We start from the raw sequence: 24,496 nt of genomic DNA on the forward strand, positions 1-24,496 counted from the left end.
TGGAAAATATGGTGCTGTGGACCAGAGGCCAGGATTCCTGAGATCCAGTGTTACCAATGATGATAACTTCTAGGTTTTGAGTGTCCTAGGCCACATCATTTGACTCTCGCCACATCCTCAGGAGGTGAGGACACTGAGGAAAGTGAGCATTAGGAAAGTTGAGCGGCCCGCCCCCATCACCCGGCTGGTGTGTGGGACAGCCTCTACTCGAACCCAAGTCTGACGCAATCCAAACCTGTGCTCTTCCCACCCCTGCAGCCTGGGCTGCCCCCTAATGGGCTCTGGAACCTTAGACAGGTCACTAACACTTTGGGTTCTCAATTTTCTCATTGGAAAAATGAGGGTTAAACTAGCCAATTTCTAAGGTTTTAAATTCAATGTGGTTTTTTTTCAGTATTTATTATTTTTTATTCTTTCTGCTACTTAGAATCATTTCAGTTGTCTCAGTTTCTGATTATTTCTTCTGACAGCTTCAATCTGCTGATGAACTCCTCTAGGGAATTTTTAATTTATTTTTATTACTGTCTTTTTTTTTTTTTTTAAAAAAGATAAATCACAAAATAAATTCAATGTTTTAAAAGCAGTTATTTTGTCAAAGGGGTAGAGTAGGTAGTTTTGCTATTGTTTATTTATTGGTTTGTTGGTTTCTAAATAAGTGCAGAAAAGGAAACCTTGGGTCATTTTGGGAAAACTTGCAAAATAACATATTTTATAAGAAGCTCATCCCCCCCCCCACCATGCTACAGGGGGTTTAGTCTCCCTTCCCCTTTGACAAAGTGTTTTATCATGGACTACAGTGCAGTAGCAGCCTAGTTGATAGGCTATTCCTAATGTGGATTTGCTGATAAAGCAAGTGTTGTAGTACAACTCTTAAGAATCTGCATTCATAAACACATTAGATATTTCAGTTCAGAGATTGGAAGTGTTCTTGTCAGTCTAGTTCCTTCTTCTGTGGAGCCTTTTAAAACGTTGCAGGCCTTCCCATGGCATGGTGGGTGGTGGCTTATGAGGCCTCCTGATCTGCCCCTGCCCCTCGGGTTGCATCTCATCCCCTTCTTCCCCTCACATGCTCCGCTCCTGGCTTCCTTGAGCACCCAGGCCTTTGTACTCCTGCCTCCCAGCCTTTGTACCAGCTGATCCATCTGCTCAAAATACTGTCCCTTGTCATCTGGTGGTCAGATGCCTCATGTGTATCGAGGCTTTGTACCTCCTGGAGGCCTACCATGAGCAACTATTTAAAATTGCTACCTGCCCCCATTTCCAATTCCCATTGCCCTCTCCACTTTTCCTTTTTCCACTTATTTTTTATAACATATAGCCTATTTATTATGTTTATTGTTTAAGGTCTGTTTACACCTAGTAGGATATAAGCCTTATAAGGTAATGCAATGCATTATAAGATCAGGGATCTTGGTTTCGTACATGGATACATCCATCTCAAGTGCCGGGGATACTGCCCACCATCAAGGAGGCACTCAATAAATAGTTTTTTAATGAAAAAATTACTAACAACATCAAATTCAGGAATAACATTTATTTTTAGGGAACCCAGAAGTACTTACAGTAAACTAGGTAGTTCAAAAACCTAAATTCAAGTGTTGCCTTCAGGTAGACCCTGAAGATAAGATAAGATACTACATTTCCCTGTTCATTTTTACCTGCTAAATTGATGGTGCCCAGCCTAAAATAACTGAGTTTTTGTAGCTGTTCAGGGAAGCTTTGGCCATATAATTCCAGACTTGATTATTGTAAGTAATATATAGTTTTCAAATCAATCCATTCTTAAATTGGAAACAATATGGAAAGATAGTAGTTTCTGAAATAAAAAATACGTTGACAAAACATTTTCCTTGGTTATTACAGCAAAGAAGACAGTGAAACCCAAAGAAACAGTTATGAATGGGGACTCAATGGTGAAAATAAACGGAATTTATTTAACAGAATCAAATGCTGTTGGCCACTTAAAGAGTCACCCACTTCAATTAACTTACGATGGAAGCTTCAGTGAAACCAAGGAGCAAGAAATGTTCAAAGGGACAGCATCCTTACAATCTCATCTCAGAAGTGGAGGGTCAGTATCTTTTTTTATTTTTTCTTTGTATTTAATTTGCTGGTCAGGGTAACTGTGTAATTTACCAGTTTGCTCTCTATCTTGTGAGATGAAAGATTTGCTTTTTCACTTTTATTCAAACAAATTCTAATTTGATGTGTGAGTAGGAGAGAGCGCTTCTCATGGTTCTACTTGAGCCTCAGGGAAACACATCTTCATACCTGCCAAAATGCTGCGTTGGTAGTTCCATCAGAACAAGGTCTTTGCTGTGGTTCAACTGCTCCCGCCAGCGCTTAGGCGGTGATGGATCCTTTTGTTTGGGTGTTTTTTGGGATTCTTGCCATACCTGGAATCTCCCCTTACTTCCCTTTGGAACAGTTCACTTTTGTCAACTCTGCAAAAGAGTGGACACTTAATTTATTTTATTCTTCAGTAGAAATTTGGACTAATACATTTATTTTGCAGACTAGTGGACTATAACAGGAGAGATCTGTGTTTTTCAGTATTAAATGCTATCCTTCTACTAACCTCTCATAAAAAGAATGATTGAGAATGACTTGATTTACTATCATGTTCCTAGATTGGACTTCTCTGACAAATAATTTTCCTACCATATTGAGGAAGGGTGAAGGAATGGTCTCTGGGATGGTGTGACTTCTCCGTCTGGTGTTTTACTAAAGAAGCCTTAAAAGGTTGGGACTGGGGTGGGGGGTAGCATGGGGGGGATGTAGATTCTATTCTCCAGTCCTAGCCAGTAATGAAGCTAAGATTGGCAGAAGGTCTTGGAATGGGCAGGGTTACTAGTAAAAGATATTTTTTTCTAGGACTTTCCATTGGGTCATTATGGATAGCTGCCCAGTCCAAATTTGCTTAACAAGATTAAATTCCATGGGTCATTTTCAGACCAAGTGCTTGCTGCACTCACTTTGGATTTCAGGTCTGACTTTGGCTGTACACATGTCGCATGCTTAAAACTTTTCCCTGGAGTGGCTGGTTGGCAGCTTGTTGGTTTGGCTGAACTGACCTTGCCTGCTGACACAGCCTGAATTGTGTCACACATGGAATTCATATTAGGCAACCTACTAGCCCTTGTAATGTCACTTAGCATTCAGAACATTTTTTTAAATTAAAGGAAAAATGAAATGTCTCCTTAAGTGGAAGAGATCGACTTCAAATTGGGACTTTGGGAGCTGAGTACAAAACATCAAACTGGCCATTGCAGACACATCTTTTCCAGTTGGTGATTAAGAATAGGCTGTGGACGTCAGAGCTTAAACTTAAAAGGCAGCAGGAAAACTTGTGTTTCTTTCAGTACTGAAGTAGAAAGGAAACATTTATCTGCTGCACCCATCCTTACAGTAATTAAGGTTGACAAGAGAAAGCCAGACAGGAGCTATTTTATTTTATTTTATTTTTGCAAGCCTTTAGATGTTGCAGAATGATCTGGCAAGCCAGAGTTCATTATGCCTTCCTCAGCGTGGGACAGCAGAGGCATTTTGAGTTACATATTTGATCCCACAAACAGCAAAGGACAGATGCGTTAGGGACTGGAAGCCCCTTTTCCTGCTATCCAAAATTATGAGGCATTGGCAGCAGCGCGAATAGTTTTCTTCTACTTTGTCGGGATGGCTTTTGCATCGTATTATGATTGTATCTGAATTAGGTCTGGCAAGTTTAACTATGAATATGACTTTTGATTTATAAATCTTTACCTCCTTTAATCATCAGATGGAATTTTGTTGAAGTGCAGCCAAAAATTTTAAAAAAGTTTATACAGTTGGAGTAAAACAAACCATGAAGTGGAAACTGTTAGCAATTCTTCCATTAATTACATTCATGAATCAATCTGGGACACTTGATAATTGTTTCTTATAAACATTTAAGTGGTAATTCCAAGAAATGATCTTTGCTTTGCAGTGGTGGATTCCCAGTTTTGATACTAAAGCTTTACCCTCAATTACCATCTTTTCATCTTTAGACCATTAAGTGGGAAATGAAGACTCTTGTCAGTGAGCTGGGCTGGTCAAAAGAAGGGGATGCTCAAATGGGAACTGAGGCGGCTTGAACTGACCACAGGGTGCAAAGGGCATGGCCAGATCGTGGGAAGGGGGCAGAGGAGAGGGGCACGCGCTGCCAGGCAGGTCCTTACGTGCTGTGTAGTGTGGAGCAGCCACCTTCCTGTTGAGTCTGGTTCCTGGGCAGGGGTAGAGGTGGGGGAAAGAGCAGTTTATGCTATTGGTTTATACTCCCTTAATTCAGAACATGGGATAATTCAGCTGTGGGGTGCATTGGAGTTGATCTTTATGCCGGTTATGAAGGAAAAAGCATTTGCTAAGCAAAATATTGTTACAAACAAGATCTTGGGAGATCATGTAACTTTCCAAAAGAAAATAACACTCTTAAACACTAATGGAATTATTGTCTTCAAATAGTACACCAATTATGTCCACTTCTGTGTGTCCATTTAAGGATTCACTTATGATTTGGCAGGTTTGCTCCCAGCGGCACTCCCGTTTTCTTTTACTCTGTGTTGCCATGTGGATTGAAAATAATAAAACTGCCATTTTAAAAAATTATCTATGTGTCTGTCTTCATCCATCCGTCATCCATCCATCCATCCATCCATCCATTGGTTCAATCTGATTCCTTTTTGTATTTGTTTTAAAAACCTTTTAGAGTGTTCTGTGGAAATGGTGTATAAACTGTTGTGATTTTGGAAATGCAACCTTTAGGAGGAAAGCCCCAAAGCCGTTAATTGTTGTGGAGAGTCAAGCTCTTCATGGGGGGGGGGGGGGGGATTCCCTGGATTTAGGCTCTGTTCTCATCCCTGGGACTTTACCAGAGCCTTTGGGGAAAAGGCCCTTTCTCCAGGTTTTTAAGTGCTAAAGATGATGTTGTTTTTGCAGCCGACCTTGTGCCTTGTAGTGAGAGACTCTGAGGGGAAAGTAATGGATAAACCAACAGAGCGAGGGAGTGGAGATAGTGACAGTTTCCATGACCTCATAAATCCCTGAATCCAGCTGTACCTGAAGCCACCATATCACACTGTAGACTGCCCAGTTATGTGAGCCACTTTGTTCCTCCCTCCCTCTCTCCCTCCTTCCTTCCTTCCTTTCCTTCTTTCTTTCCTCTCTCTCCCCCTCCTACCTCCCTCCTTCCTTCCTTCATTTCTTCCTTTCCTCCTCTCTCTCTTTCCTCTCTCTGACCCCCTCCTCCTTCCTCCCTTCCCTTTTCACCTTTTATTGAGAGGCAGCTTGTGCTACTTTGCATTAGTATCACCTGGAACCTTCACAACCAAGAGTCTTAAACTAGTAACCTGCTGACTGTATAAAATACGGATGGAAACAAGGGCTAATTTGAGAGTAGATGCATACCTCTTCAGACCTTGAGCAGGAAACAAGTTTCATTAGAAGTGAGTCTCTTAGTTTAGCACGGTGTACCCAATAGTCTTTAAAGAAATGAGGTGTAAGGATCTGGGTGGGCCATGGAGAACCAGAACTGGGGGATGCCCCTAGAAAGACTCCCTTCAAGGTCAAGATCATCCAGTGACTGGGGGTAGGGATGGTGTTTAGAGCTGAGGGTGACACTCTCCCCATTACCTGTGAGCCAGCTGGTTTGTGTGTATGGGATGGGGGAAGGTGTCCATAGATTAGAAATCAAGGGTCCTGTCACGTGAAAGAACTTTTCCCTGAGTCTCTGCAGCCTGTTGCACACCAACTGAGGGAACACATCCTCCTGGGGCAGCAAAAATATCAGATTTGTTGAAGCTGCAGAGTAGCCTAGTTGTCTCCCTCTGCGGATGGTTCTTCAACAAATAAAGGCTCTGTTTAAATATTACTATTAGGACAAGAATTAACACAGGATTTGGGCACAGATATGTTAAGATGTGTAAGTAAAAGATGAAGAAAACGGATCACAAAAGGAATTACCTTCCAAAAACAAGAAAAGAGTTACAACAATTTTCCATTATCTTAAAGAAATTACAGATAATGTGATCACTCTCAAAAGAAACAAAAGGTAAACAGAGGTCTTCTTTGGGTTCCAAGAGATCAGAGATTATAAACCATATAAGGAGATGAAAAACAAACTTGCAGTACTCAAAAAAGAGAGACATGTGTAAACAGAGAGAGGAAAGCCATACTAGAAATGAAAAATTAGAATAAAGCAGGTGAAAATGCAATGAGACATGGGTGGACGGGCTAGAGGAAACCATACAAAAAGAAATGAGTAAGAATAAGGCATAAAAATGATCACATAGATTGAAGTAGACATGGAAGTTACCAACATGTATGTATTCCTGAAGGTGAGCACCCCCTCCTCTGCCATTCCCCCTCCTAGCAGTAGCTTACTTCACACTGATTACATGCCAGGCACTTACACATTTCATTTTCTTACAAACCCATTGAGAATGGAAGAGAGCCGAACAAATGGAGAGAGAATAAATATGAAGATATAAAAGAAGACAACTTTCTGAGATAAAGACTTGAATCTGAAGCTCAAATAGACATCATGGCCCAACAAAATCTGGTATGGACTAATCCACACGAAGACATTTCCAACAGTACTCAGCACTAGAACACTGCTCAGAGCCTAGTACACACTCAATTAATAATTGCTAATTGGGTGGATAAGTGGAAGAAAATAACCTATGGCCATCCAATCAGAACAAGCAAGTCACCTATAAGGGGGAAAAGCAAGCTGGCCTCTGACTGCCGGGAGCTTCACTCAGTGCCAGAAGAGAGTGGAGTAATGCCTGTGAAGTTCCAAGTATAAGGAAGGGATCACTCAAGAATTTTATTGCCAGCCAAGTTGTTCAGTAAGAAGGCAGCAGATAAACATTTTCATGTGAGTAAATTTGGGGAATATAGTACTCATGCATGTTCTAGAAAACTCCTGGACAACAAAATCCAGGCAACAAAACAAGTAGTCAAAATTCAGACCTGAAAAATGAGGAAGCTATGGTAAAAAGATTTTTGTGGTGAGTATAGGCTCTGTTTTTACATTGAATTCAAACTAAACAACTCTGGAAATTATGGTTACAGAACAGAAACCTTGGCAATGTCATAGTAATATAAAAAATTAAAACTGATACCTGGGAGGAAGTGTGAGTACTAATTTCTTCACTTTCATAATAGGGAGTAAATGTTTTCAGTAGCCACAATCTAAAATTGAAACATAGAGTTAAAAATAACAATTTCAGCATCCTAATGTTTTTCATTATTTTTTCTTAACTTCAGAAAAATCTTTTAGAAACTAATATATCTTGCGAAGACCCATTCATCTGAAGTTCTACAGTTCCTTCAGTTTCACCTCAATTTATGTTCTTCCATTAAATTCAAGTAAAATTTATATTTAGTACTTTTTAATTAAAATAACATGTATGGTATGAACCCATTTATATGTATCCATTTCCCTGCCTTCCTCCCATTCACTCTTCTGTTCTTGTCATTCTTCTATCTTTTCATCTGAATATGTGCAAAAATATGTCTGGCATGATGTTTACCCCATATTAATTATGTTTATTTCTGGGTGGCGGGATCCGGAATGATTATTTTAAATCTTCTTTGTATTTTCTTCTATTGCCTGGCACTAAAGAAATAATAATAAATGCATCATTTTTTTCAAAAATAATGAAGTCATTATTCTTTTTAAAAATTAAGGGTTATGTGGCTGAGAAACCATTTCCATGTGAAAAAGACAGGTATTGGTCAGGATGATTTTTAGAGGCCCCCCTCATTCAACAGGTTCTATTCGATAAGCCTCTGTTGGTAAGCAAAGCCCTGCGCTAGGGAGATTAGGAGATGCAGAAATGTACCCTGTCCACAAGAAACTTACAAAGGGATGTCGCCTTGTTGCTTAGGTGTGGCCCCTGGATGCAGCGTCAGCATTACCTGATGACTTGTTAGAAATGCAGACTCTCACATCCCACCCAGACCTACTGAATTAGAATCGGCAGTTTATAAAGACCTCCAGGTGGTTCAAATGCACACAGAAGTTTGAGAAGCGCTATTCAATGATAAATGAAAGGAGAATTGAAAGAAAGCGTACTGGGAGGTTAGAGGTCAGAGTACTTACCTGTGCCCTGAGGATCAGGGAAGGCTTCCTGGTGGGGGGTGGGATTTGAGATGCCCCTCGAAGTCTGATTTTCAGTAGGCATGGAGAATTGTGTTCTTGGCTGAAGGGGCAGTGTATGTGGAGTTGGGATTTGACATGCTGGTGGCAGGTTCAAGAAAAGGCAGTGGCCTGGTGTAGGTGGAGCATAGGGGTCCTAAGGTTCGAGAGCTGAGCAGTGCAGCTGGAAGGTAAGGTCAGGGACACAGGGTAGATGGCCTTCGGTGCCAATCCCAGGAAGGCGGGCTTAGTGTTTACATAAGGGGAAGCCAGTAAGAGGTTTTCAGCTCTAGCAGCAGTGTGAGGGAAGATTGGACAAGGGAAGATCCTGGGACAAAGGAGACCGTGATGAGACAGCTGCAGCAGTTCTGGTGGGAGATGGTAATGTGCACTGGAGTGAGGTCGGGCGTGAGGGATGGAAAGCAGAGCTTAGAAGCCTACATGGGATCATAACCACAGCGGCACACTGTGCAAGAGGGCGGTCACAGGGATTATTCCTTACATTGAGGTACTCATAGCTGCAGCAATGAAAAGTTATAAGGGCTTTTCCCTTAGGGTGCCTCGAAATGGTGGAGCTTTAAATGCCATGGTAAGCATGAAACTGTGGGCTTTTAATCTAAGTTAAAGGGAGCATGGTTAGTTACAAAGTAATAGCTAATTGAGTTTTATTCATATAAAACTTGAATAATAACCAGCCAGTGATATTAGACATTATATTTATTTTTAATTCTTTCACCCCAACCCAGTGTGATAATTGCCTTGGAAGACTTTTTAAAAATTATGATCTTATGAACAACCCTTTGAAATCATGTCCTTTAATTTCATTGTTTTTGTTTAGCTGTTTAAATAGAATTCTGTATTTAAGGCTAGTTATTAAGAAAAGAGTCTGATTCTGCCTGGAAATGATCTAGCTTGTACTTCAGGTGATGAAGATGAGATGGAAGGGACCACCACCCCCTGGTGGTGGCATTCCCAAATTGCAGTCAGAGTATCTACAGGGGGTCAGCAAACTAAGATCCATAGGCCAAATCCAGCCTACAGACCCACTCGTTGGTTGATGCATTGTCTGTGGCTGCTTTTGTGCTGCAGTGGCAGAATTAAGTAGTTGCGACAGAGACTACATGCCTGAAAAGTCTAAAATATTATTACTTGTCCTTTTACACACAAGTTTGCTTACTCCTGCTATAAAGTATTTCTTAGTGCTGTTTGCTTACTTAGAACCAAAAAGTGACAGTAAATCATTTTGCACCTTTTCACTAATTGGTACTGGCTATTTAGTTAGTCTGAGTCAATGATTTTTCTCTAGTATTTGACCAAATAAAAGGGAAATACTAGATAGTCAACTAGAAAATGATTTTTTTTTCTTTATTAGAGAAGTTGTGGATTTACAGGAAAATCATGCATAAGATACATGATTCCCAAATAACACCCCACTACCAACACCTTGCAACGGGTGGAACATTTGTTACACTTGATATTAGCACTTTTTATTTTTTATTATTTTTTTGTTAATCTATTTATTTATTTGAGACACTGTATGTTTACAGAAAAATCAGGCAGAAAATACAGAGTTCCCATATATTGCTCTCACACACTCAGTTTCCCTATTAACATTATATGTTAGTGTGGTAAATTTGGTATGACTGATGAAACAGTATTATAGTTATATTATTAATTATAGTTCATAGTTAGCATCAGGGTTCTCTGTTTACATTATACAAGCCTATGTTTTAAGAAAAATTTTAATGTTTTTTAAATGGGCAAAAGATTTAGATTACATTATAGTTTACACTCTGTACCATACAATTTTGTAGGTTATGACAAAATATATCCATCTTTGGCCTGTATCTGTCATTGCAGTGTCATGCAGGACAACTCCAATGTCTTGAAAATACCCCCATGTTATACGTATTCATCCCTCTCCATTCCCTCAGAACCTCTGGTGGCCATTGCTAGAATAATAATAAGTTGATAGTAGAATAATAAGTCTAATTTAGTCCATTGTTTATTCCACAATCTTGAGGATTTGGGCATGGTGATGCTCACTCTGCCTCTAATTGAGAGGGGGCTTAGATCCCATAGGGCAGATGAATAGAACTATCTTGCTTACAGTTGCAGACACTCTGTTCCTTGGGATGGGCATTGTCCATCATCATCTCCTTGTTAGTTGTCCTAGGTGAGTCCTATGAACAGTAATGTAGGTGCTAGCACTTTAAAAATAATTCTACTATTAATTACAGTCCATGGATTAACTTAGGGTTCATTGTGTAGTGAAGTTCCACGGACTGGATCTTTAAAAAATTTTATTCTGTTACATTTCCCCTTTTAATCGTATTAGGATATATATTTCATTGAAATATTTGATTTGTATTTGATCAAACTTAAGGGAATCATTAGATAAATAGATATATAAGCAAGTAGATAATGATTTTGTGTCATTCAAAAATATAAACTTTTAAAGCACATATTTGAAATACTGACTGATTTAATTATACTTCAAAATGCTGGCTAAAAAATCTGCTTATTCCTTTCAGGTTTGAAATGTTTGTGTAAGGAATGATAGTATTTTAATTAAGCTGTATCCCCAAGGTAGTTAATTTGTTAAGAAGTTTATTGATGTGATTGTAATTAGTAGTATGTGGCTTGGATCAAGGAACTGCTATGTTATTAAAGTATATAATTTGAATTTAATTCTAAAAATGAAGAGATTTTTTCTTAGGACAAGGAAAAGTTTAGTTCAGAATTTGCTAAATCTTCTTTTATATTAAGCATCCTTTAAAATTTTCTTTTCATTTCCTTCATATAACTTTTTTCAAGTGGAAATAAGTGTATTTTTTTCTTAATTCCAAATCTTTCCATTTAAATCTTCTTAATACATTTTTTAGTTATTGCTCTAAGACAGGAATTGGCAAACTCTGACCCAAGCAAGATCTGTTCAGCCACTTGTTTTTCATAGCCTGCAAGCTAAGAATGGTTTATACATTTTTAAATCATTACATTTTAAATGGCTTTAAAAGTACCTCCATAAGAGCCTCAATTTTGCCACTTGGTTGACAAAGCATAAATTATATACTGGCCCTTCAAGAAAATGTTTGTTGACTCCAGACTAAAGAAGCCTAGTCAAAATAATTGGAAGACCTATCTGAATAAAGCAAAATCTGAATTTTAGAATATTTTAAAAGAAATATACTTTATTTCCTTGGGGTGAATGTGGTCCAGAAATAGATGTTGCTTGACATCTCCTTGCTGATGTGTGACTGATTCATGGATGGCAGGTAACCCATCTGTGTATGGCATTGTCTTGATTACAGCAGTTGGTTCTGCTTGTTCAGTCAGAGTGAAATGTGGGACTTTTGTCAATGACTGGGCAGAGAAGGCCTTGTTTTTACTCTGGAATGCGTGGGTTTGCAGATGAGAGCCTAACCCAATTCCTTCCATCAGGACTTTGACCTCGGTTACAGATAGGAGTAAGAGAAAAGCAGAGCTGAGAAAATCACAGGAAAATGAGACAAGGCCCTGATCACACCACACCTAAAAGCTCACCCTAGCTCTTATTTTGGGGTTATATGAGCCAATAAATTCCATTCATCTTTGAGTTTGAGTTTTTTGTTATTTGAAGTTGAAGATATCCTAACTAATAAAAATGACATCATTCTGCCTTTAAGAAGAATTTCACAGAAGAGTTTTAAAGAATACTTTCTGGAGATATTTTATTTTGGGTGCATCAAAAATCACTGTAAAAATTTAAATATGGACTTCAGTACCATGGAGCAGGAGGCTGGGAAGAAGAGCAATTAGTCCGGATGACCGAGTCAAGATTGAAAACCATGTGATAGCCTTTTGCCAAATAAAACACTGTGAAATTGATAAGAGTGAGGAAAGTTCCAACATGGGTGGGGGGAATCTGCTTGAGCTGCGTATGTAAGAAAAGTCAAGAATTGACTAACCCTGTGATGTAACCTCCAAAACTGCTCATATCGTGGTGGTTACAAAACTGTTCATTTCCTCTTTGCACCTCAGGTCATACCTTCAGTTCAGTGCTGGGTTCCAGACTTTAAGACAGATTCCGACGAACTGATAACTGACTCACAGTAATCCAGCAGGCTGGTGAAGAGGTTTGAAACTATAGCGTATGAGGAATAGTTGAAGGGCCTGGAACTGTTGGTGAATGACGTCAGTGGTGACAGCAGCAGTAATAACAGTACATATTGACTGAGTACTGATGTGCTTGGAACTGCGCTAAGCAATTACACATTTCATCACATAATCCTCCCCACAGCCTCATGTTGGGGGTACTTGTGTTTATCACCCCCTCTTCTACAAAATCGGAAACCAAAGCTTAGTTTAAAAAACATACCCAAGGTCACCAACTAATAAATGGTATAGCCATGAAGATTAAACCACAGGGGATGACTTAAAGTGGTGAGCATGCTATTTTAAAATCTTCGAAATGCTTTCAAGAGGAAGAAAGATAAAGATTTGCTTTATATGGCTCCAACTGGTAGAGCCAAGACCGGTGGGAAGAAGTTACAGAGAGATAGATTTCCATTGTGTGTGAGGCCATCTATTTTCCCTCCTTTTTAACGATGCTTTTATAGGGACTTTCTTTTCTTGGTACATGTTTCTTCCCCATTGACTCTTCCTATGGGACCTCAACAGTTGTCCCTCAAGCTTCATCTTTGACCTGTAACCACTCCTTCTTCCTCAGTTCAGACGACAAAAAAGAACATTCTGCTGCTTTTTTTCCCTCAGACTCCTCCTTTTTCCCTTTCTATCTTTTACCCGTGGAACCTGATAAAGCCTTGTCCTGAGTCTCTGGTCTTTGAGCCACTCTTCAGATGCCTTCTGGTGCCTCTGTTTAATTTTCAACTTTAACTGAGTTTTTTTCCTGATTTCCACATCTCTTTTGTACATGCTTCATTTTTTTTTTATTACCTTTCTCCAGGTCTCCTAAATACTCTTGTCACTGCATAATCCCAAGCCCACCACTTCTTTGTATAAGAACCTATGGCAGTTCCTCATCACCCATCAAGTCCAGTTCATTTATTCAGTCCTGTATTTCTGGCAGCCGTTCTCAGTATTCCCCAGAAGGAACTTTCCATTCCTATCTTGCCACCCCCATGTAATGATCCCCTGCCCCAAGTTTCAGGCTTCTCAGGCCCTTCCTTACCTGTACTCCTTTCCTCACCTGCTGAGTACAGTCTTGTCATTTGCTGGTCTAGCTCTTTATTCCTTTAAGGCCCACTAGTGGCCCATTCCTTCCACTCACACATCACTTCCTTCTCTGCATCCTTCTAGTTCTTGTATTCTTGCTTAGTTTTACATGCTAGCTCTTGATTAGATACTCTTTTGGAATTTTGTTTTAAAAAAATTATGTTCCTTAATTCTTCAAAGCAGAGTAGATTTAAAACTTTTCAGGGCAACACCTTACATATTCTTTATCCCAGTAACATCCAGCACTGAACTACCCCAGACAGATACTTGCTAGATATATGTTGACTCGGAAGGAAAGGGAAACATGATATTGACCATTTGTTGAGTTCTTTAAATGTTCCAGTCCCTGTATTAAATGGAGGCAGCGCCCTCATTTAAGATGACTGGACCAAGGCCAAGAGGTTTACATATGTGCCCAAAGTCCCATGGCTGGAAACCATTGGCAATGGGATTTGAACCCAGACAGTTTGGGTTCAGAGCCTACATACCCAGCTACTGCACTGTGATAAACAGACTAATCCTTTGCACTTTCTGAGAAATGGTAGGACCCAGCGCCACTGAGCTTTGTAGATAAGGATCCTCCTATTTTTTCCTTCTTTCTCTCTTCTCTGTAAGTGGGGATACACAAATGTGTTAGGGAAGCAACATCATCACTGACATTGGATCAGGGAGTGTGGATCAGTGACTTTGGATGGAAGGTCGTTGTTTGAAAAGGATCTTCCTTGATTTCAGTAGTTGTTTAGGACAGGTGTCTATATTGAAAAGAATGCCTTGCCATTATTGCTCTCAACCTTTCTTTTATTCTGTAGAAGTGATAAATATGGGAGCTTCCTAGGCCTCCTGCCCTGCTGAACTTTTAGCACTTAACCATTCTATAGGATTTGTTTCTTTATTTCTGTCTTCTTTGAGATCTGCTCCATTTGAGTCTCAACACTGAGAGTGTTGAGAAAGGACCCTGTCCCCAGATTCTTTCCTTGTTTGGCTAGGGATGTTTTGCCACCAGCTCTCTTTTCACTATGTACAGAAATAAAGCAATTGTCTCAGAGCATTGAATAATAAGACATTTTTGGAAGATTGGCTTGATTGTTTATTTAATAATAAAAGGAAGTGCTAAGTGTCAAAAAAAGGACATGTTTTTGGAGAAGCTAATCCTAGGGCAATAGCAAAGGCCAAGGACCAGGGCATAGCCCTGAACACACCCTGGGCTCCCACCAAACGGGTAGCAGGACAGCTGGCCCACGTGCGGATGCGCGCGGGTGGCCCTACCACATGTAGATGTGTTCTTGGTGATCATGGGAGCAAATATCATACTCGATGGCAAAAAAGAAAATTTTAAAATAAAGCCTGGACTCTTGTTCTCTCTGATTTTCACTTTGGAATTTTGTATTATTAATATTAAAACTATTAAATATTAAAGTGAGCACATTTAAGTATCAACTGTAGCTAAAGAAAAGTTGTATCCTTCACCAATGGTTCTACACTAGTCGTAACTTAAAAATAACCCAGCATATAACCCTGTAAGACACCACTTTTTTATTTGGAACACAAAATATTTGTCATCTAGAACTGTCTGGCTTTATCTTCAATTTGTCAATATATAAAATATTTCTAAGACTAAAACATTTTTAGAGAATAATTTTTTTTTCAATTAAAAAAATTAATGGAAAAAAAAGAAGAAAAATGAATGGAAACAAGACACACTGTGGCATAATGAAAAGAGACCTGGGTTTAAGATCTGACCTGCTGTATGACCTTGGGTACATCTGACCGACTTGGGGTAGTTTCCTAGTTTGCAAAGAGGAAGCCTCTTCAGCACCCAAATGTGAGACTTTTGGGATTCAAGCATACCAGAGTTCTTTCTTATTGTAATAGTGACCTCTTGTGGTATAAGATCCTTATCAAAAAAATTATTTTTTCCAAAGTAAACTTTGGGTTTCTTTTTATTGTTATTTCTAGTAGCTGTATATCCTATTGTTAAGCAAATCTGACATGTTTTTAAAAAATAACTTGGTTGGAAATCAGAGGTTGATTAAAACAGGCTATAGAGCGCCAAATCCCATTTTATAAACAATTCTCTCTGGTTTCTTCAGAAACTGTCTACAACACACTCTCTGCATTTGCAGAAAGAGATAAGCTTTGGTTTTTGTGCTGAGTCTCTTGTGTCTTCTTCTTCCTTTTAGGGACCAGGGGAAGAGGCCCGCCCTGCCCTTGCCATGCCCCAGCAGCTCCAAGCCTAACACACTGGAGACTCCAGGTAAGGAGGTGTCAGTGGTCTCAGAGGTCCCCAACTTGCCTACATGGGGAAGAACTTTTGTAGTGAAACTCTGATGTTGGCTCACTGTTCGAAAACCCAAGAATGTTGCCCAGCTTGGTCACAGATCAACATTTATTTTTATAAACTTGTATTATTTCCAGAGCAGTCTTACTGTTCTTACCATTCCCCAGGTTTGAAATACCTCCAGTGTCTATAGGTTAAAGTGTTAGTGATTTTACAGCAATTATTTTGTAAAAGCATTTGGAAAGTTGCAAAGATTGGCATCGACATGAATGCAAATTCCTGGCTCACTTAAATGAAACGATATTAGTTACACAATATTAAGACAGTCTGTTTGAACTTTAAACTGGTTTAAATGAGAAAGTATATAATGGTATAAACCACAGGTTAGAAATTATACAAAATGTATTCATGCAATACATTTTATTGGATTATAGCAGTGAGAAAGTGAACTGGAGTATATATTGATAATACTGAATGAAATAAGGGTGAGCATAAGTTGAGTGAAAAAAAGTAAGTTGTAAAAACAATGACATATTGTTTATGGTACAGATCTATCTAGTAAACTTGTAAAATCAAGCATGATAATTATAACTGCCCAATGTAGAATGATGGTTATTCCTGGAGGGAGAAGGGGCATGGGAATGGGTGGTAGGGGAGACACGCAGAGAGCATCAACTTTATTGTAAAGTTTTATTTCTTTAAAATAAGTGGGATGGATAAAAATATGCCAAAATGTTAATGTTGGACCAAACTGGTGGTGGCTACAGAGGAGTTTCTTACATTCTTCATACCCTTTTATAGGCTTGAAATATTTCAAAATACAAACAAAGGGGGGAAATTATATTAAGCCAAACTAATATTAAGTTAAAATATATATTTCATCTTCAAATCTAATTTCTTATCATAAATTGATTTTGTGGCCAATGGGAGTTCCTGTGGTATTCAGGAAAATCTCAGATATACTGATTTCTGAGTCAGCATTGCTGCTAAGGATTTTACTTTTACATTTACATGCTGGAAAACAAACAAAACAAACGTTAAACATTGAATCAAGTTTTTGTGTCCAGAATTCAAAGCTGTGTTTAAGACCTATAACCACTGAGACAGCAAAAATCTGTGAAAGCTTGCTGAAATATTATGCTTAACTTACCCAATTTCCTGTTGAATCATAATTTTTTTGTATTTAGCAAATGCTGAACCTAGATGAAAGTGCTTTCCAAAATATTAGATTATTGCTTAAGACTAAGGCAAGCTTTCCTCCTTTTTTTTTTTTGTGGATCTTAAAAAATAATCATATGATTCTATGGTTCAGTTTCTAGAGCAACTCAGGGTTTCTAGAGTAACTCAGCGTTAGTGTATAAAAGGGAATTTTTGTTGAGAGCAGAGATGGGTGGAGATGTAAAAAGTCTGTAGCCTGACAACTGCGCATACAGGCTATTCCTGGGAGAGTTGAAATCAAACCCTTAAGCCACAGAGTCTGGCTAACTTCTGTTCTGAGGAAAAAAAACAAGCCTTGGAAATATTCAGAAGGGCACATGGGGGCCTTTCCTTTCTGAAGGTTAAATAAACTGTTTTGTGATTGCTGACTTACCACTGTAATTCAACTTTTCCTAAGGTGAACATGTTATTATTTTGTTTGTCCTGAAAAACTGGTTGATAACCTTGATTTCTGATAGAGCTATTATATTTTTAAAAAGCACATTACATAGAAGGTAAAAATGCTGATTTTAACTTATAGGGCTTGAGGTGTTTCTAATAAATGTAAAAGTGCCATAAATATTTAATTGAATTGTTATTTTTCTGACTTACCGTCTTCTGGGTTTCACCTGACTTGGTAATATATAGATTTTATTCACGTACTTTGGATTTTATGTTAGCTATCCGGGGATCTGAACAACTAAGGTTTTTATACTGCTTGGATATTCATGTTTACTTTTTTTGGAGTCCGCATCTGTAATTTACCAATGTGGAGGCAGACTCATGAAAGTAAAGATCTGAAAGAGGGAGATGGTGGTCTACAATCCTTTATCTGTAATTCTGAAATCCCCAAAGCTGTGAACGCTGAATGATTTTTCAATACTGGTTAGTGACTCTCCCTGACCTCAGTTGATGCGAGGCCAATGCCAGTCTCTGTTCGTGCTTAGCTGCTGGGTCCTGCCCTCAAGCCCTCGTGGGGGTAGAGTAGAACAGGCCACTTATGTGTGCCATGTTACCTTTCTAAAACCCAAACAATTCTGAATCCCAAAACAAAGTCCGGGATAAGGGATTGTGAACCTGTCCCTAAGGGACACATTTTGTCCTAAAGACAACTCAGTTTAGTGTTTTATGGTGAATCCTTGCTTAAGACTTAGATAGATGATCTGAAACCTTGCTGTTAAGACAACTGACAGTATGGAAACTTTTTACAGCTTTGTTGACAACTCCTTTCTGTTTACTTTTTTGGCTGGAATGCTCTTTGAAGCCCGGCATGCACCAGCCTCTTGATATTAGGGAGGTTTGGTAGAAGGTACGGTTGGGAAAATTTCTCCACTGATGGTTTAGAGGATTCATTTCTGACATCTCTGAATTCAAGTGAAAATTTAAATATATACCATATTGTAGTTTATCTGTGGGTTTCTCTCCTTAATCAAGAAGGGTTTTATTTTATTTTGTTTTATTTTTAGGTACCGGGCCAGGGATTGAACCTGGGACCTTGTGTGCAGGAAGCTGGTGCTCAATCACTGAGCCATATCAGCTTCCCTGAGTTTTTTTGCTTGTTTCTTCATTTGTTTGCTTCTTGTTTGTTTTTGTTTTTAGGAGGCACTGGGGACTGAACCTGGGACCTCCCATGTGGGAAGTAGTTGCTCAACTGCTTGAGCCACATACAATTCCCTCAAGAAGGGATTTTATTGAATTTCTTGTTACAGAGCATTCCATTTTAACTGTGTCAAGAAAATGTGAAATACATATTTATAAGGCATCTTTACTAGCACAAATACATGTTTTGTATATATGTTTCTGTTTTTTTTCTTTTGCCAAGAATGATGCAAATGGAGTGGAGGTTTCAGAAAATATAGAAGAGTACACGAAAGAAATCAGTCACTTATAATCCAATACTTAGAGATAACCCTCATTACTCCATTGCCCAGAGGAGAAATGAAGCAGCTTGCCCAGAGTACCCAGCTAGGACGGTTACTCTAAAACCTGTGCTCCCAGCAGGCCTTGCTTGTGCTGCCTCCCTAGTCAGCTTGTCCCTTTTAAAGTAAAAGCAGTCTGAAAATATCCAAGGTGCACACCCTTTGATGGTTGGCTCTCTGCTGAACCCTCCAGTTGCTCCTCTGATTTCTGACCTGTGATGTATTTAGGGTCCAGGCACCCACTGTGTGGAAACTTAATTGGTGTCAGAGCCACCCTGAGAGAGCACGGGTTCCCTGAGCTGTTACTGACCTGGTGCCAGGTGAGAGCCTGAAGGATGGGCTTCAGAGAAGGGAAACTGAGGAACACATTTCCAGCACCACTCGGGGATGCCCTGGCATAGCAGTGCCCCCTCCGGCTCTGCAGCCAGTGTCGGGGATTTTGAGCTGTTGCCTGTGTGAAATGTAATCATGATTTCAGTGCCTGACGTGATTATATCTCCCCCTGACATTACCATTTAGTCTGCTGGTCTGCTGCAGGGGCTAGCAGAGGGGTCAAGTACAAAAGCTGTGGAGTTTCTGACCTTGGGCAGCCGACAACACACCTGGGTCCAACTTTCTTCACCTGCAAAATGAGGACAGTAGGAACATCTCTTCATAGTGTTGTTATAAAATTTAAGTACAAGCTTGCTACATCTAAAGTACACAATCAATAGCAGCTATTACTTTTCTACAGCCTACCTTCACATGTGACCTCTAGTTGTGGTGATTTGATAGTATGACATAGCTGTCATACATTTCAGTGACTACCTGTTATTTTTTAATCAGGAAATGGAATTAATATTTAGTAAGCATTGTTGGATGCCAGGCCCTGGGGCTCAGAGCTTCACCTATATCATGTCTTTCAATTCTCAGAGCCCTAAAGGCAAATATTCTAATCTCTCTTTCACTGCTGGAGAAACTGAAGCTCAGAAAGGATAAAGAACTAGACCCAAGTCCCCAGGCCGTCAGTAATAGAGCTGGGACTGGAACTGAAATTTGTCATCCCCCAAGCCCATCCAAAGCCTATGCATTTTCCACTCTACTACTTGAATTTCCTTGGTGTAATAGCACTGACCCATTAACGGTGTGGAAATTTTACTTTCATGGAAAAGAAAGTCCTTCCGGGCCTTCCTTTTAGAGATGTTTTTATTAAACGTTTTCAAAATTCTTATACTTTATATCTCTATAGAATACCTCTATAGAGGTATCTATTCTTCATTACAGAGGAATAAGTTTAAGTAAAAACTCAAAATGGTTTGCCCTACTGACAGTAATTCAACAGTTGTTTACAAAGCTTACTACTTTATAGAGTGCCCCAATCATATTTTAAAGGTCTAATACCTTTCCACCATCTCATCTGAGCTTAATTTGGGGTGGTTTGATTAGGCCACCTGTAGTTTTAATTTGAATTGGGATTTGGGGGACAAAGTGTAATTTAATTCTATGGTTTATTAGTTTAAATGATGACTAGTAAGATTTGTGACTGCTCTGATTTCATCTTCTTTTTCATGGCTTCCTCCTGCCTTGGTTTCTTTTGCAGGCTCAAAAGCCGACCTGCAAGAAAAGGATACAGAAATCGAAGCAGATGAAATCTTTTGGAATACGAGGATTGTACCGATTTTACATGAATTAGAGAAGGGTAAAAAAAAAAAAATCACAAAAATCAGTTTTTGTTTTACATAGAAAGTATCTGTAGTTATTTATGTTCCCCATTGCCCTTATATTCTTAGTATACTTTGACTAACATTAATTTTGTGAACATGTTCAGAAACAAATGACGTGATCTATCTGCCTAGTAATGTGTTTTAAGTATTATTGCCCATAAATCTAATATTTAGTAAGTAACATTCTACTTTAAATGCACCAAGAGAGCCTCCTTCTAAAATTCCCTTTGAAATATAATTTACTACCTATTCTGCTCAAGAAATACTGGTTTGAACTCTCTTGTTCATACGAGAAAGTGAAAGACGAAAATTGATTTCAGGCCTCTGAAACTTCGACTATGTTTCAGAATCTGGCGTCCTTGACAGATATGCCCTTGGCTCTCTAGGTCCAAACATGTGTATGTCCTATTTTCCTAAGGTTGAGGACATCTGTTAGGGATGCCACCCAGAGTGGGCAGTGGCCTGGAAAGTGTCTAGCACTTACCGCATCTGGACCCCATGATGAAGGCCCCTTGCCTCCAGGTCCCTACAAGGGTATGGAAAGCTTGTCAGAGGTATGATCCCCCTTATCTCTGCCTTTGCAACTTCTCGGGGCTTCTATTTCTGAAAATTTGAAACTTACTCCTCTGAGCTGCAGTTGTAGCCCCGGGCCCAGCACAGTGTCTGACACACAGCACACAGCGGCCCCTCACTCAAAATTGTTGAATGGATGCTCGTTGGGCAAGCAAACCGGCAGAGGAGCCACAAGAAGATGCCCTGGGAAAAGCAGAGCGAAGGAATTCTCCTCGCCAGCATCCAAGCAGGGAAGTTGTGCAGATGACCTGCCCACCACAGCTCCCTGTTGGTGCCTGGCTGTGCTCGTGGTTGAGTGGCAGGAGCCTTGGACAGGGTTTCTGGTCCTGGCACTGCTATAAGGAGGCATGTGACCGCGGGGAAGTCACGACATTACTGTGGCCAGTAGTTTCCTCGCCTGCTCAAAAGTCCTAAGAAAGTGAGACATTTTGGCTTTTCCCCTCTATAGTTCCTAATTATCCCCCTCCTATTAGTGCATACCAGGTTAACTTTGGCCCTTTATTTTAGGAGATGTGAAAACAAACAAAACAAAACCTAGTGTGAGGAACAGTCTGGGCAAGTGTTAAAAAAGAAAACTGATTAGGAAACATGAAATCGGGAGAATGAGTCAGTAGTGCAAAGGCCTCTCTTGGAGGAGGATTTTAAGGAGGTCCTGCAGGCTTAGCCGCCGCAGGCACCAGATAGGTTATCTAACATGAATTTGGGATTTGAATTTTGGATGAATCTCACCTCGCAGAATGAATGTTCAACACTGAAATATGGCATCTCTCCCCAGAGACAATTTTGAGAACAGCAAATGGTGGCAGAGGCTGGATTACTTGACCCCTTGAGACTCTTTTCTTTTTTAAACTTTTTATTTTAATTTAACTTCAGACTTGTAGAAAACTGCAGGAATAGACTATTACCCCCAAAATCCTATATCTTCTTAATCTAGATTCCCCAAATATGAGTATTTTACAACATTTGCTTTATCATTCCCTCTCCTTCTCTCTCTGTTTCTAATCGTTGGTTTTCAGCCATTTGAGGACAAGTTGCAAACTTGATGCCCTCTATCCCCAAGTACTTTTGGTGTGTATGTTTAAAAACAAGAACATTCTCTTACTTATCTGGACATTATCATTGATACAATGCTATGCAAACTTATTCAGATTTTGCCAATTATTGCCCCATTATGTCCTTTATACAAAAAAAAAAATCCTGGATCACTAGTTGCAATCATTTGTCTTGTCTTCTTTGTAGCCTTTTATTTGGAACAGTTCCTTAGTCTGTCCGTATTTTTCAGGACCTGACATATTTGAAGACTACAGACCAATTATTTTATAGACTGTATTAGTCAGCCAAAAGGGGTGCTGATGCAAAGTACCAGAAATCTGTTGACTTTTATAAAGGGTATTATTTGGGGGTAAAAGCTTAGTTACAAGGCCCTGAAGAGTTCAACTCAAGGTTAGTTCCTTACCCAAGTCTGTTGCCACATGTTGAAGCAAGATGGCGGGCAACATCTGCAAGGGTTCAGTCTTCCTCTTTCCTCTTAAGGCTCCGTGGGCCCAGCCTCTTCCAATCTCAGCTATAGGCTGGAGAGCTCATTTCTTTCTGGGATTGTTCAGCTGCTCAAGGCTCTGGTCTCTTCAGCTGCAAACTATCAGGTGAATGGCTCATCTCTCTCCATGGCTGCAGGCACAAAGTCCTCTTCCTTATCTGTGGAGCTCTTCTTTTCTTGCCTATCTGCTTCTATGTGTCTCCTTCATTGAGTGTCAGTTTTATATAGCCCACAAAGGAGGCAGGGACTCAAACTGACATGGTAGAATTAAAGCCCTAATCTTAACATAATTTAATCTGAATCTAATACAATCAAATCAGCTGAATCTAATACAATCAAAGGTATCACCAAAAGAGAAACAGACCAGTTTACGAACATAATGAATATCTCTAACTGTTACATAGACAGGTCCACAGACTGAGTTTTTCTGATGTTTTCTCAAGATTAGTTCCACATTAGGCATTTTTGGCAGGTACATCACAGAAAGTGTGTTGTGTCCTCCTCAGTGCAGCCTGTCAGGAGGCACCTGATGCTGACTTGTTGTACTACAGAGAATGTTAATTTTGATCACTTGGTTAAGATGGGATCTGCCAGGTTATCCACTATAAAGTTACCATTTTTCCCTTTGTATTTACTAAATATCTTCTGGGGAGAAGGTACTTTGAAACTATGTTATTCTACAGTTAAACTCATTGAACTTTTACTCACTAGCTTTAACTCCCTGAGAATGTCAGTAGCTCTTAAAGTCAAGTTGTCTCTTGAGGCTCTGTGGTATTTATAACAAACCAATTGGTACATAAGGTTATTTTGGTTAATAGCCTAAAATTTGACCCTTGTGCCTTCCTTTAAAAAAAAAAATTATGTCAGCATATATAAAACATAACATTTTTCCATTTTAACCATTCTTAGGTGTGTAGTTTAGTGACAGTAATCACATTTACAATGTTGTGCTACCATCACCACCATTTTTTTTTTAAGCTAACGTAACTACTCTTGAGTAGAATTCACCAGGCTGAAGAGTTTGTGGAGAGCAGTGTTAGAAAACTACCTTGAGACCTCCACTCCCAGCATGGCCCACAGCCTGGACTTAGGGTTTGTGAAGAAACTACCAGTCACAAAAGAATAAAACAACAAAACAAGACTTTCTTACAATAGGACTCAGGTTTTTCCCTTTATTCAATGTTAGTCTAAGTCATTTCCCATCAATTCATTTATTTAAGTGCATAACTGAAAGGCACTGAAGGTTACTTAGCTATTGAGGTCTAAAATTTTTCTTAGATGTTATTGTTGAAAAGAGCTAAAAATGGCCTGAGTCATTTCCTTCTGCAGGCGCACACTTCCTCTATGTGGGCTTTTAAGAGCACATTATGGTATTTATTTAAGATTGGTTTCCTACTTTTACATTTTGTGATGGAATCCATCAGAGATAATTTTTTTCACTGAGTACCTTATACCTTGGATACTTATAGTTCCCCTACAGGTTTCATGTTATGTGTTACTTTCATTCCTGCATATTTAGTATGGCTACCAGTTTCAAAAATTACTTCAATCAGTATTCTGATTATAAAATAAAATGTTCTAGTTCTCTCTGTTGTCTAACTAAAACATTCTTTTCTTTATCCTCCTCTTTTCTAATAACCACTCCCAAACAATGGTGCATTTGGTAACATTTCGAGATTGTTCTGTTTGAGCTCTCTTTTCTCACATGATGAGCATTGTTCTCATGGAAAAATGTTTGATTATGTTTTTATCAACAGCTATATTAGAAAATGAACATGCACTGAAATATGTTACAGGTTGTCAGTACAGTGTTCTCACTGTACTACAAGCTGTTGGTACAGAGATACGTAAGCCATCATTCCTATTCACTTAACATGCTATTTGAGAACACCAGACATATAGCATAATATATAC

At 39.2% G+C, this 24,496-nt stretch overlaps 1 protein-coding gene across 5 annotated transcripts in view; it reads left to right on the forward strand.

Moving 5' to 3' along the window:
- The window catches only part of ARMC2 (armadillo repeat containing 2), a 152,655-nt gene that overhangs the window by 33,368 nt on the left and 94,791 nt on the right, over positions 1-24,496 (forward strand). For all 5 annotated transcript variants that reach the window (XR_011650110.1, XM_071218618.1, XM_058307238.2 and 2 more), the window contains 3 exons: positions 1,864-2,071; positions 15,556-15,629; positions 20,349-20,447. Coding sequence is in view for 4 of the 5 variants with exons in the window: in XM_058307238.2 (XP_058163221.1) it covers positions 1,864-2,071; positions 15,556-15,629; positions 20,349-20,447 (381 nt within the window). In the remaining variant the exon portion in view is untranslated. The remainder of the gene's footprint in view (positions 1-1,863; positions 2,072-15,555; positions 15,630-20,348; positions 20,448-24,496) is intronic.

This window comes from Dasypus novemcinctus, chromosome 11 (assembly GCF_030445035.2).
Source record: "Dasypus novemcinctus isolate mDasNov1 chromosome 11, mDasNov1.1.hap2, whole genome shotgun sequence".
Taxonomy (NCBI): Eukaryota; Metazoa; Chordata; class Mammalia; order Cingulata; family Dasypodidae; genus Dasypus; species Dasypus novemcinctus.